This window comes from Narcine bancroftii, chromosome 7 (assembly GCF_036971445.1).
Source record: "Narcine bancroftii isolate sNarBan1 chromosome 7, sNarBan1.hap1, whole genome shotgun sequence".
Lineage (NCBI taxonomy): Eukaryota > Metazoa > Chordata > Chondrichthyes > Torpediniformes > Narcinidae > Narcine > Narcine bancroftii.
The window spans coordinates 150839306-150854155 of record NC_091475.1 but is presented as its reverse complement, the minus strand read 5'-3'; the positions used below and the strand labels follow the sequence as shown (position 1 = coordinate 150854155).

The 14850-nt window shown below is 48.0% G+C and overlaps 1 protein-coding gene across 1 annotated transcript in view; it reads left to right on the top strand.

The window, feature by feature from the left end:
* Window positions 1–252: 252 nt before the first annotated feature.
* The window catches only part of cep295 (centrosomal protein 295), a 115923-nt gene continuing 101325 nt past the window's right edge, over window positions 253–14850 (top strand). The window contains exons 1-5 of the mRNA XM_069890827.1: window positions 253–292; window positions 976–1097; window positions 1732–1932; window positions 9791–9915; window positions 11236–11326. Coding sequence (XP_069746928.1) covers window positions 981–1097; window positions 1732–1932; window positions 9791–9915; window positions 11236–11326 — 534 coding nt within the window. The 5' untranslated portion in view covers window positions 253–292; window positions 976–980. The remainder of the gene's footprint in view (window positions 293–975; window positions 1098–1731; window positions 1933–9790; window positions 9916–11235; window positions 11327–14850) is intronic.

Genomic DNA, 14850 nt, shown 5'->3' with positions numbered 1-14850 from the left:
GGAAATGTGCAGAAACGATCAGAACGCCTCCACCGCAAATTAATCCGGATCCATCCGTTTTCTGTGAAACGCAGGCGAACAAGAAGTCTGCCAATGCAGGAAAGCTGGAGCCACACACAAAGAGAGTGCTGGAGCAGGTCAGGCAACCCGGTCTGTCGCTGTCCACGGAGACTGACAGAGTCGCCGAGCTCTTCCGTCCCGCCGCATACACGCTCACTGGGCGCCGCTTTTAAACAGCGGAAGTGACGTCACAAAGCCCTGGTCGTTATTAAATGGCGGCGCGTCGTTGCTGGTGAGTCGGAGGGAATCAGGGTCTGTCCTCATTTATAAATGGTCCCCACGCACCCCTCCAGCGAGCGGAAAAAAAAACCCCACTCGCGGACCATGTAAATCGTCCTCTGCCCTCGGGCGTGATTTGAGCGAAACGGACTGCTTCCCGACACCAGTCTGGACAAAGGGCCTGGGCCCGCGACGTTGGTGGAGCGGCTTTTCCTCGCCGTTCACTCGCTGGTCTCTTCTGCTGGACCATGTGCTTGCGTCGCGAGAGAAGCTGAGGGGGCGACTCGAAGTGAAGGGGATTTGGGGGGGAGGAAACAACCAGAGTGATTCATTTTTAAAGACCCGTGGCTCGGTTAATTGCAACAGGTCGATGTGGCGTCAGTTTGCTGAATGATTGGTGTTTCAAACCCTCTTTGTGCGGCACCTTCGAGTCTGAACGATGCCACGCAAACGTGCTGGAGAAACCCAGCATCCCTCAGATTCTGGCCATTCTTCCTGCGTGATCTGGAGGTTTTCCCGGCACGTTCCTCTATGGCGCATCTGCATTTAACCCTCAACGGAGTCCTCATGTGTAGTTTTAAAACTTTTGATTTGTGGTTTAGGGATTGCAGATGTATACATCAGAACTTTTATTTGGATATTGTGCTTTTTAAACTCTGTTCAAAAGATGGTCTATAGAATTTGTTTCCCCCCCAGTAGATATGAGAAAAATGAAAAGAAAGGTGGCCAAGTTAAGTGGCTTTCGTCTTAGTCCAAATGAAGAAGCCCTCTTGATAAAAGAAGAACATGAGAGGAGAAGGAGGCTAAGAATAAAACAGGTATGATCAATTAAGGACTTCAATCCATCAGAAATTGCTAATCTTTTCAGTTAAAAAGAATAATGTGCTGTATTTCTGAATTTTGTCCTTTTTTAATACTGCCTTTTAGTATTAAACAAAATACGATTTTACTTTTATTCATAATCTAAACTTTCCCTTTGTTTTCTGCTTTTGACAAAGCATCAAGTTGTGGATAAACTTTGATATCCATATTTGAAATCAGCAGAAAAATTTAAGCTTAATACTTTTTATTCAAATACTTTCTTAGTCAATCTCTGTTCATCGGAACTACTTTGAATTTTGTCCTTTGTAAAAGATGTTGAACAATATCTTTGTGATTGGTTATGCTGGCAGATACAAGTTTGATATTTGGAGGGTTTCATAGAAAATGCTTGCAACAGGTCTAAATATATATTCCATTGTATTTTACTCACGTTTTTGAGAGTAAAGAAGTGAAATGTGTCATTGTGAATTTGTAAGTTATTTTGTCTGAATTATCTAATGCAATTGAGTTTGAATATACCTTACCAATAACACTCCAATCTTGGCTGTGTTCTTCAAAAAGACAACAATGCATATATGGTAGCAACAACTAAAGCAACTAGTTTTTAAAACTTCATTGGTTACGATATAGGTCAGAGATCAGGAACGTTTCATTGCCGTGCAAATCCGGCAGAAAGTAAAGCAGTATCGTAATCAACAACTTGAGCAATTGGCAAATGAGTTGAAGGCGGAATGGCAAATGGCACAAGATGAAAAAACGAAGAGTCTGGAGAAGTTGTATCTTAGCAGTTTAAAGGCAGTAGGTAAAGGGCACAAACAAGCTCAAGAAAATGTAAGTAAATGTTCTTTATCTCAAACTAATTTGACTAGTCTGTAGAAGTCTCAATTTGTCCCTTCAGCATTTTTCGCCATGTTGGATGTGAATATGTACAGTGCATTCAGCAATTTACTCCAATCACAATAGTTAAATTTGTATGCTTCTATCCTTAAATGAAAAATAAGTACAGTAAAATCCCTATTATTTTGTACCTATGTGGATCGCGATGCCGGAAATGTGAATTTTCTGGTTGATTGAGACTTACTCTTACAAAGCATTAAGAATGCATGGTTTAAAAGACAGTGCAAAATGTAAAGTAATTAAAAAAAAAATCAGTATTGTGGTTCATTCCATGAAGTACACTTTAATCAAGCAATTCCCATAACTTAGACAATTTAAATTTGAACCTTGGTCGCTGGTGCCTTAACAGTGTTGTGCTAGCTGCTACACTAACCTTGCCTCTGTAATAAAGAACCCCCTTCCCTGTTTACTGATGAAGACTTGCCAATATACCTAATACTAATAAAGATTTACCCTCTTGGAAGAAGCACCCCCAGTGGCAAGTTGCATTGACTGGCTTGTAATCCTGGTGTCCTGGTCATGCCCTTGACTCACCTTCAACTAACAACTCAACTCATCTCTATGCATATGTCCCGCTTATGCCCTTGGTGCATCTTCCTTCAAATTCAGAACACAGTCGCTGGCGCCATCAGTGTTGCGTCAGCAGCCCTGCTGCGTGTTGCGTCAGCAGCCCTGCTGCGTGTTGCGTCAGCAGCCCTGCTGCGTGTTGCGTCAGCAGCCCTGCTGCGTGTTGCGTCAGCAGCCCTGCTGCGTGTTGCGTCAGCAGCCCCGCTGCGTGTTGCGTCAGCCGCCCCGCTGCGTGTTGCGTCAGCCGCCCCGCTGCGTGTTGCGTCAGCCGCCCCGCTGCGTGTTGCGTCAGCCGCCCCGCTGCGTGTTGCGTCAGCCGCCCCGCTGCGTGTTGCGTCAGCCGCCCCGCTGCGTGTTGCGTCAGCCGCCCCGCTGCGTGTTGCGTCAGCCGCCCCGCTGCGTGTTGCGTCAGCCGCCCCGCTGCGTGTTGCGTCAGCCGCCCCGCTGCGTGTTGCGTCAGCCGCCCCGCTGCGTGTTGCGTCAGCCGCCCCGCTGCGTGTTGCGTCAGCCGCCCCGCTGCGTGTTGCGTCAGCCGCCCCGCTGCGTGTTGCGTCAGCCGCCCCGCTGCGTGTTGCGTCAGCCGCCCCGCTGCGTGTTGCGTCAGCCGCCCCGCTGCGTGTTGCGTCAGCCGCCCCGCTGCGTGTTGCGTCAGCCGCCCCGCTGCGTGTTGCGTCAGCCGCCCCGCTGCGTGTTGCGTCAGCCGCCCCGCTGCGTGTTGCGTCAGCCGCCCCGCTGCGTGTTGCGTCAGCCGCCCCGCTGCGTGTTGCGTCAGCCGCCCCGCTGCGTGTTGCGTCAGCCGCCCCGCTGCGTGTTGCGTCAGCCGCCCCGCTGCGTGTTGCGTCAGCCGCCCCGCTGCGTGTTGCGTCAGCCGCCCCGCTGCGTGTTGCGTCAGCCGCCCCGCTGCGTGTTGCGTCAGCCGCCCCGCTGCGTGTTGCGTCAGCCGCCCCGCTGCGTGTTGCGTCAGCCGCCCCGCTGCGTGTTGCGTCAGCCGCCCCGCTGCGTGTTGCGTCAGCCGCCCCGCTGCGTGTTGCGTCAGCCGCCCCGCTGCGTGTTGCGTCAGCCGCCCCGCTGCGTGTTGCGTCAGCCGCCCCGCTGCGTGTTGCGTCAGCCGCCCCGCTGCGTGTTGCGTCAGCCGCCCCGCTGCGTGTTGCGTCAGCCGCCCCGCTGCGTGTTGCGTCAGCCGCCCCGCTGCGTGTTGCGTCAGCCGCCCCGCTGCGTGTTGCGTCAGCCGCCCCGCTGCGTGTTGCGTCAGCCGCCCCGCTGCGTGTTGCGTCAGCCGCCCCGCTGCGTGTTGCGTCAGCCGCCCCGCTGCGTGTTGCGTCAGCCGCCCCGCTGCGTGTTGCGTCAGCCGCCCCGCTGCGTGTTGCGTCAGCCGCCCCGCTGCGTGTTGCGTCAGCCGCCCCGCTGCGTGTTGCGTCAGCCGCCCCGCTGCGTGTTGCGTCAGCCGCCCCGCTGCGTGTTGCGTCAGCCGCCCCGCTGCGTGTTGCGTCAGCCGCCCCGCTGCGTGTTGCGTCAGCCGCCCCGCTGCGTGTTGCGTCAGCCGCCCCGCTGCGTGTTGCGTCAGCCGCCCCGCTGCGTGTTGCGTCAGCCGCCCCGCTGCGTGTTGCGTCAGCCGCCCCGCTGCGTGTTGCGTCAGCCGCCCCGCTGCGTGTTGCGTCAGCCGCCCCGCTGCGTGTTGCGTCAGCCGCCCCGCTGCGTGTTGCGTCAGCCGCCCCGCTGCGTGTTGCGTCAGCCGCCCCGCTGCGTGTTGCGTCAGCCGCCCCGCTGCGTGTTGCGTCAGCCGCCCCGCTGCGTGTTGCGTCAGCCGCCCCGCTGCGTGTTGCGTCAGCCGCCCCGCTGCGTGTTGCGTCAGCCGCCCCGCTGCGTGTTGCGTCAGCCGCCCCGCTGCGTGTTGCGTCAGCCGCCCCGCTGCGTGTTGCGTCAGCCGCCCCGCTGCGTGTTGCGTCAGCCGCCCCGCTGCGTGTTGCGTCAGCCGCCCCGCTGCGTGTTGCGTCAGCCGCCCCGCTGCGTGTTGCGTCAGCCGCCCCGCTGCGTGTTGCGTCAGCCGCCCCGCTGCGTGTTGCGTCAGCCGCCCCGCTGCGTGTTGCGTCAGCCGCCCCGCTGCGTGTTGCGTCAGCCGCCCCGCTGCGTGTTGCGTCAGCCGCCCCGCTGCGTGTTGCGTCAGCCGCCCCGCTGCGTCAGCCGCCCCGCTGCGTCAGCCGCCCCGCTGCGTCAGCCGCCCCGCTGCGTCAGCCGCCCCGCTGCGTCAGCCGCCCCGCTGCGTCAGCCGCCCCGCTGCGTCAGCCGCCCCGCTGCGTCAGCCGCCCCGCTGCGTCAGCCGCCCCGCTGCGTCAGCCGCCCCGCTGCGTCAGCCGCCCCGCTGCGTCAGCCGCCCCGCTGCGTCAGCCGCCCCGCTGCGTCAGCCGCCCCGCTGCGTCAGCCGCCCCGCTGCGTCAGCCGCCCCGCTGCGTCAGCCGCCCCGCTGCGTCAGCCGCCCCGCTGCGTCAGCCGCCCCGCTGCGTCAGCCGCCCCGCTGCGTCAGCCGCCCCGCTGCGTCAGCCGCCCCGCTGCGTCAGCCGCCCCGCTGCGTCAGCCGCCCCGCTGCGTCAGCCGCCCCCCAAGTTCACAGATTAAAACCTTAATATACAATGATATACTGATAAAGACTCTTACCAGGAAGAGATGGGGAGACACTTGGGAGAGCTGCCCCAGTTGGTGCTTTATCCTGGGTGCTGCCATTTTATTCAAACATAACTTTATTGAAACATTATTCAAACAGCTGCTGTGGGTGGGGCATGACCTGGGCACTCTGCTGGCTGAATGTTTGCTCCCAAGGTGGTTGTGTTTGGAGAATATTTACTTTTAAAATTTTAAACCTCTATTTAAAACTTTATTTTTCTTTCTTGTTTTTGCTGGTTGTTTTGAGTCTCCAGTTGATTGAATGCCAGATAATGGTGATTTTTTTTGCTGTTCATATTTTGGTTTGTAAAAGGAACTCCTGGTTTAAGGAAGCTTTCTGCATGAATACGTGCATTTGAGTAGTGCTGTTTCCTACTTGCATTAAAGAATTAAAAATTTAATCTTTTTGGCCTTTTCTGATCCTATCTTTATTTTGGAAAATTAATCAGAAGTCAGTGATAATTTGGAGCTGATGGACTCCCATTATCATGTTGATTACACTTCCCCTCATTCTACTTCCTGCAAGGATTCTATTCCATTCTTTTACTTGGTAACAATGGGCAGTGTTACAGGCCCAGAAGACCCCAAAACCCAGCAGCAAGAGAAATTCACCAAGACAAATGGTAACTTAAACAAAAATTTGCAATTAATTATCTTTAAACATAAAAACAGGATCAAAATTTAACTTATTACTATTAACTTAACCATTCTAATTCTAAGTGTAATGTGTGCAAGTTCAGAAAAGTTCTTTGATTCACAGTCCAATCTCACCTCTCCCACCTCTCCAAGTTCACTGGTATTAGGCAATTCTTGTACTGTGCACAGAATTTAACATGTATGAATTTTCACTAAGCTCTTGTGTTTAAAAGAAATTGGTTACCAATCACGAAGATTCTCATGGGCTTCAGAGAGAGGTTTGTTGCTTGTTGGACACACAAACTGATACCCTCCGATCAGCCACTTCAGTTTCTTGCCGAAGAAACTTGCCCCATCAGGGTTTTCAAAATGATAACCTCCTCTTCTGCAGGTCGTCACAGAACTAAATATAATACTCCCAGTGAGGTCTCACCAGAGAATTTTTTGAGTTGCAATATGACTTCCGTTCCCTTATTGATGAATCCCAGCATCCCATAGGCCTCATTTATCATATCAACTTTTGGAGCGACCTTGGGGGATGTATGCATATTGACCCCAAGGTCCCTCTGGTCTTAAGTAACTGATCATTAGCCCTGTCCTCAGCCTTCTGGTTTGTCCTTCTAAAATACATTGCCTCACACTTATCCAAATTGAATTCCATCTGCCATTTCTCCACCCAACTCTGCTTCCTGACTATATCCTCTTTGTAACCTTCAACAACCTTCAGCTCCATCCACAACTCCTAACCTTCGTGTCATCTGCAAACTTACTGGCCCATCCTTCTGCCATTTCATCCAGGTCATTTAAAAAAAATCTCAAAGAGCAAGGATCCCAGAACAGATCCTCGCGGTACTCCACAAACCACAACCTTCAGCCAGTATACTACTACTTTCTGCTTTCTATCTGAAAGCCAATTTTTTTAATTAATTGGTACAGCTAAATTTCCTTGGAGCTCATGACTTTCTGAATGAGTCTTTCTCTTGTACTGCCCTACCTTCATCAATTTGTTACCTCAAAAATCTCACTGAGGCTCGTGAGGGATGACCTTTCCTTTTCAAAGCCATGTTACGTATCCTTGAGTAGACTACTCCAAATACCTGTAAATCCTCTTATTAAGAATCTTTTCGAATAATTTGCACACCACTGACGTAAGACTAGTAGGTCAATAATTCCCAGGATTCTCCTTATTACCACCTTAACGTGACTACATTTGTCATTCTCCAATCCTCCAGTACCTCCCCTTCAGCCAAAGAGGACTCAAGGATCATAGCTACTGCTCCAGTTATCTCTTCCTTCATTTCCCACAGCAACCTAGGGTATATTGTGTTCAGCACCTGGGACTTACTAATCTTGTTTTTAAGATCCAACACTTGCTTTCCCTTAATTTTCACATAAGCCTATTCTATTCTGACCCCACCTGGATCAAGGTCTTTTTGTGAATCCTGAAGCAAAATATTCAATTAAGATCTCTCTCCCTCCAGATGGCCATTCCAAAGGAAGGACATGGACATGGGTTACCACATCTGTTTTTTTAAAAAAAAATTTAAATGGCATTGTGAAAACAACAAATGCAAACAGTGTAGAGAGAGAGTAACCTATGACCATGTCCTCCTTTGGAATGACCACCCTACTCCAGGCACATGTAGCCGCCTTTATCCTTTAATGGCCCCACCTTCATTCATGTCATCCTTTAGTTTTTCGCATACACATGGATTGCCTTGGGGTTCTCCTTAATCCTACATGTCAAGGCCTTAGTCCTTAAGCTCCTTCCTGGCTATCATGTACTTTTCATGAGCACTTCCTGTTTCCTATTTCCTATATCTAATGTATACTTCCTTCTTCCACTGGTCATCTAGATCACCTCTGGGGTGCTGCTGTTCTCTTTGGGAGCTCTGCACGGATCTGACTGCCGGGTTTAGTGATGAGCCCCACGGACGCTGAGCACTCTCTTCTGTTTCCACAGAATGTCAGCTTGTGCTGTGGCTTTCCAGGGGGCTCACTGAAATCTGCATCAGCCAGGAACAGTTGGATGTCCTCAGGCAGTTAGTATAGGAATGCCTGTTCAAACATGATGTAAGGCTCATGGGCCAGCATCTCATTCTTGAGGGCCAATGGGAGCCTGTCCCTTAGCCTGTCCAGGTGGAGCAGACATGCCCCCCTCTCTTGCCATGAGAGCCTGAAGGTCTTGATCAACATCCCTTCAAGGTTGTGTACGTGCCTTCCAATGGCGGCTCCTGGATGAAGTTGGCCACCCAGCCTGCTGTGTTCTGGTCCAGGGAGATCACCACAAGGTAGTACTGGGTGGATTCGGCTGTGATCTGCCTGATCTGGAACTGTGCCTCAGCCTGGTAAGCCACATGCGCGGTTGATTTGTCCAGAAAGTCGGCAGCTTGAGAGTGACTGCATTGACTGCTGCCTGTTTGCTCAGCGCTGGGTTTAGATGCCGTCTAAACTGCCAGGGTCACTAATTGTAACTGCACACTACTCAAAAGAAGACACACACATGGTGTGGTCAGGTTAAGCTCTGAGTTTAATTAAGACTGGGGTCTGACTCCCGCCATGGCCCCCCTTGGCTGACATCACAACATGTATAGCAAAAGTGGGTTTCCTTCACACGGGTACTTTTTTCTGCATAACAATGCCCTTTTTCCCCGTGCGCTGTCCCAATCTGTTGGCTGTGCAGCAAGACTAGTGCCATTTTGGGGTCGCTGCCCTTGCCGTTCACCTGCCGGTTCACTTGTTGGGGCCAGTGCTGCTGCTGACCTTTGGTTGCACTTGCTGCCAGGAGTGCCAGCTCATTCGCAGCTGCGGGCTGCATAATATATTAATGACGAAGCTGTAGTGGGAGCTACAGCGAAGAAACTCACAGCCACCACCTTGGGTGCTCTCAATGACTGCTTTATTCAAATCCTGCGTGCGCCCCTTTAAGGGCAGTGAGCTCTGCCACCGCGATAGCGGTGACATCATAACGGCTGCCTGAGGAATGTGCTGGGCTGGAACCACGGGGAAATGAGGACCCCTGATGGCGCCCTCTTTTCATGGCTTCCCCGCCACACAGCGGTACAAACGGGGCTGGTTCGCCACGAGAGAGTGCCCCATCACAGAGCACTTATTATTAAGATGCTTTTCCATAATGCACGTGTTGTTGTGGGGTCACTACTGCTACAGCCAGGTTATGGGTCATGGTTATAGCTCCTGGATCATCGCTCAAGACTCGCAGAAGAAAGAAGAGACGCACACTGGTATGGTGTATTCGACACTGTTTATTCAGGGGTAGCTCTGCCTCATATTGTTTGCTTGGCTGCGTCACCACCGGGCTGTGGCCTTAGCCTGGTTGGTTCCTATATCTGGCCCCCCTTGGATCCGCTGGCAGTGATTGACCAGTTTCACTGTTCCACCGGCAGCCTATGGAAACGGGTGTCTCAGGCCATGTGAGGTCTTACTGGTCAGTGCGTTCGATGGCCATTTCTGATGTTGGTTTGAGGTGTGGGCTGCTACAGTGTTCCATTATTTGAACTTTACTCTCCATGATTGTAAAATTAACTAAAAAGCTGCCTTTGCACCTATGCAAAGGATGTTGTATTACTAATATCAATAATAACCAAGGCTCTACATTTTAGTTTTGGGTCACAACGTAACCTTGCTTGTCTATTTTTTTTATATAAACAAACAATTGTATCAATGACTACAGTAATTTGAGGATCCTTGTCTATTTTAATCAACAGGAGTTGCTGATTTACAATTTGTGCTCTCCATTTTTCTTGTTGGCTACACGTTCTAACTTTTATTCTAAGTTATTTACTCCAGGACTAGACAAGTGAAAGAAATTATTTCTTTGTATAAAATTATCTTAATCTTCATCATTCATATTTGTATATTGCTTACTGATTCCCACCACAGAGATTGTATAAAAAGTATGTTTTTCTTGAAGGAACCAGACTTGAAAACTCAATCCAGACGGGTAGCACTTGACAGAGAAAAGGCGGAGGCAAGGCATAGAGAAGCATTGAGAGAATTGCAGCAGCAAAGAGAAAAAGAACGTGATGCTCAAACAAGGTTTGTTCTTTTTTTGATGAATGGCGTACATAAAACTATTGTTTCTTTATATCTACTTATTTGATTGTATTCTCTTCTGTTATGTAGAAAAGTCAAATATTCTGGCTTAATCGTATCAGATTTTTTGATATACCATATGATGTATCTCTACACGAGAGTTTTGTGCTCTTGTATGTTTACAATAAGTTTAGGACTTTGTATATAAATAGGCAAGGATCATGGAGGCTCAATTCAAAACCTATTGTAACTTTCTATAGTGGAGAATTTTCTTTTTCTTTCTCCGTTTTGTATGGAATTGGAATCCTTTTTGGTCTTGTCAATGTAGTGAAATATTATGAGGCTGATTTTAAGTTAAATCACTACAATGTTGAGCTTTTATTTGGCCACCAGATTATTGACATTTTGATTGGCAGTGATAGAGGATTAATTGTGGAAGAGTTTGTTGACTAAGGAATGAGGAGCAATGGTGATTGTCGATCTTTGAAGGTTAAAGAAGGCTACCTATGGAAAATGTCTGAGTTGTGTTTTCCAGCAGTAGTCTGAGCAGAGTGGAGATCTTGTACTAACACTAAAGCTTTTCTCAGCCTGCTGAGAAATCTGTTCACGTTGTATGTATGAGGCAGAATTTCAGCTAGATACCAACAAAGATGTGTTGCTTGACCTCAATATGCATGCTGAGCTGCTGTTGATGAGTAGCATATTTTTTGCAGACATAATACAAAAATAGAAAGCGTTTAAGACCAGCTTTTCTCCTTGCTGATATACTAAACTGAATTGATGTTTTATTTTTCTCCTTTTCTTCTCCTCCTCCCCCCCCTACCCCAGCACACACACACACTGTACACACAAGATCAAATTGTCGTTTTTTCTTCAGCTGTCTGTTCTCGTGTGCTGTTTTTTTAACTTTGGTATTTAAAGCTGCATCGCGTGTAAAGAGTGCAGCAAAAATTTAAAGAACTAATTTGCTTTAAAATATTCTCAATTATAGCAAGGTTAGAATGGCGGTTACCGCAACGCTATTACAGCACCAGTGAACTGGTTTAATCTGATGTTGTCTGTACGTTCTCCCAGTCTCTGTATAGGCTTCCTTTGGATGATCTGGTTTCCTTCCATCGTTGAAAACATACCAGGGTTGTGTTTAAATTGGGTTATTTGGGTGGGACAGGTTTGTGGGCTAGAAGGGCTCTTTACCTACCATGCTTCATGTCTAAATTAAATTTTAAATATATTCTAGAAGAAATATTATTTGTGATGCATTTTCTATTTAAAAAAAAAAGACTTTAGGTGCTTGCATATAAAAAGGTCTTCCATTTCATTCAGGTATATTAAAACTCGCAAAAAAGCCCTACTTGTTGAGAAAAAAAGGGCAATAAAAATTGCACAGCTTCCACCACCTCCTCCAAGCCTCTTTGTAAGTATTTCTTAAAAGTGCTATTAAATTTGGAAATGCAGTTCAATTTGACAGAACCATAACATCTTGCCACTTTCAATGATTGCGTTCAACTATAACCAAACTAAATTAAAGTTCAATTCATAATACTGTTACAACTTTTTAAACTGGTGGTGCTGACAAATGGTAATATTTGTCAATACTTACTGTATGAATGTTTTGTCAGATGTAGATAAACTGTTTCCTCTCAATTTATAAAATTGATTTCATAATACTGGCATTCCTGGTGATTGTGGAATTGACACACAACGTTTCCTCCGATGTAACATTTAAATCCTTTGTGTATTAAACTGCTTTCCTTTTTTCCCCTAAATGTAATGCTTATCCATTGAAAATATGCGCAGGTATCTTGCTAGTTGGGCAGTGCTTTGCCACATTTTTAAAAAGGTAGTTTCTTAGTACTTTATAATGAAACTTTTTATACCCAAATGTATTAAGGAAATATTTATTTTCTGAATAAATGCATAAGATCAAAAGGCAACTTGTATTTATATGGATATGAATTAAATACAGTATGTCAATAAAAAAGAACAGTCATTTCTTAAAATTGGAAGAAATATGGGTGTACAATTTAAAATGTAAATAAACCTTGGTGGATGGAATAATTGTGAGCAAAATTATGGAAGTTGATGATTGAGACAACTTCAAATGACTTTCATTTTGGCCTGTTTGAGCTGAAGAATGTAAAATTAGTTTCGTCTGCTCATAAAGTTTTAATTGGACCTGTCTGCAGTTCATGTATGCTTGAGAGGGGCAAACAATTTGAGGTTAATTTCAATGGTTTGATGTACATGTGAAGATTTCTAATTGCAGTTGTATAATTAATTTGAAGCAGGGTTATCATTTTTGGGAATAAGAAAGGCATTGAGTTTTCTATAGACTAACAAATCTCCAGGGGATCTAGGGGAGGATAGGTTCCTGCCTGAGCCTACAAGGAATTTAAGGATTTAATGATTTGTTGAGGTGGTAGAACAGGTGATTGAGACCCATACCCTTCCAGAATCTTTTTTAACAGCAATTATTACAGAGACTCTCAAAAAAAGGCAGTCTGAAACCGTCCTTGTAGACCAATCTCATTATTAAATACGGACTATGAGATGCTTGCTAAAGCTGTGGCAAATAGGCAGGTGGTGGACCATATAAGCAAACTGCTGAATATAATGTATCTTGCACAGTCAAAGAATGAAACAAGTATAGTTGTAGCCCTGGATGCAGAGAAGGCATTTGACAGATTGGAGAGGGACTTGTTCAATGTGCTGCAAAAATTGGGGCGAGGGCCAACTTTTATAAATTGGATAAGGGTGTTGTACCATGTGCCCATGGCTAAAGTTGTGACCAATGGGAAAATGTCTTCATCCTTCCCACTGTCAAGATCTAGTAGACAAAGGTGTCTATCTCCAGCTCTATTCATACTAGCTATGGAGCCATTGGCCACGACGTAGACATTAAGGGATTTAGGGTGATGTACTGATGTATCTGACAGACCTAGTAAATACACTGACTAGGCTGCACTCTACTCTGGAAGACTATGGAAAGCTCTCTGGGTACAAGATCAATTGGGATGAGCAGTCATGCCACTTTCTAAGGGGGATTACAGTCAAAATCAATAGAATAGTCATATGAAGTGGCTGCAAAACAGGATCAAATATCTAGGAGTTAGGGTGGATAATAATCTAGATAATTTATACAAGCTAAAGTATACCTTCTTGCTCAGGAGAATTGAGGACTTAACGAGGTGGGTGACCCTGCCTATCACGCTGGTGGGCAGGGTCAACTGTGTTAAAATGAGTGTTGCCAAGGCTTCAGTACCTCTACCAGAATTTACATTCACATGTTAGAAGGTTTTATGGAATGGCAAGGTAGCCAGGGTCTCTATGGAAAAATTAACTTGCGCCTTCAGTCTGGATGGTTTAAGATTACTAGATTTTAAGAAATATTGGGCAGACCAGTTGAAGTATATTACCTCACTAATTGAAGGGGGGGGGGGGTGTACCATTCTGGGCACAAATTGTCTGCACACGGTGGGTGAAAATGTAACAGACTATTTATCTGGCAAAAAAATACAGCCCCATAATAAAACACATAGTCTCTATATGGAACAAAATTAATCAATATGTAAGGTCTAAGATGGGGCTGTCCCCAAAAATGCCCTGACTCCAAATAGGTTAGACACATTGACGATGGACAAGATTCTGGACACCTGGTGCTGTATCGAGGACTGTTGCAAGTGGGGGCAACTAATATCATTTGAGCAACTTGGAAATAAATGACTTGTCAAATAAGATGTTCCTCTGCTACCTTCAGATAAGATCTTTCTTGAGGGACAAATTAGATCCATCCATGAGCTTACCGAGGTGCAGTTTCATAGAGACCCTGATTTGAAAGGGGAATACATGGAAGTTCATTTTGGCGATGTATTTCTTACTATAATTGGAAGGGCCTAAAACAGGCCTTCACATATCAAGGCGAAGGTAGGAGTCAGACTTGGGAACAACGATAGATGAGTGGTGCTGATCCGACAGTTGTCGGAGTGGCATGATGCAGTTTCATTTTCTCCACCAGTGAAATTTGACACAGCAAAAATTGAATAAGACTAAACCAGAAATTTCAGACCAATGCTTCAGATTTGGCATTGTGACAGGAGCCTTTGTGCACGCAGCCTGGATGTACACCAAGTTGAGACCCTTTTGGGTAAACTAGGCCAAGCCCTAGGGAAAAAAAACCATAGGAAAAGAATTTCCACAGGACCTACGGCTGTTCCTATTGGGATCATGATGGACATAAAGCTTTAGATGAAGCAGTCTAATTCCAAATCCAATTTCGAATGATTGCATTGGCAGTGGCCCGGAAGTGCATTGTGGTTTCCTGGAAATCTGATTCTCACTTGGGAAATCTGATTCTCCGAGTGGGGCAGGCGGAGGCCCCGATCCGGGCAGAGAGTGGGAAGCGGCGGCCCCAGTCCAGGCACAGGGTGAGCTGTGGCGGCCTCGGCCCCGGTCCGGGCAGTATGGACCGACCTAGGAGGGGAGGCAGGCCCCTCCAGCCCGGGTAAGAAACCTGCATAGGAGAAGGCCACTCCGATATAAAAACCTACGACCCAAGGATCTCGCTGCCACGTCCCAGCTTGCTCGGCCACGGCACACGAACCATGGGTGTAAAGGGTGGGGCCAGTACTGCGCGCACTGCACTCCACCTAAAAGCTCCTTTGCGCAGGCCCGAGGACAGGTCCACGTCCTCCCCCCTCCACGTCCTCCCCCTCCACGTCCTCCCCCTCCACGTCCTCCCCCTCCACGTCCTCCCCCTCCACGTCCTCCCCCTCCACGTCCTCCCCCTCCACGTCCTCCCCCTCCACGTCCTCCCCCTCCACGTCCTCCCCCTCCACGTCCTCCCCCTCCACGTCCTCCCCCTCCACGTCCTCCCCCTCCACGTCCTCCCCCTCCACGTCCTCCCCCTCCACGTCCTCCCCCTCCACGTCCTCCCCCTCC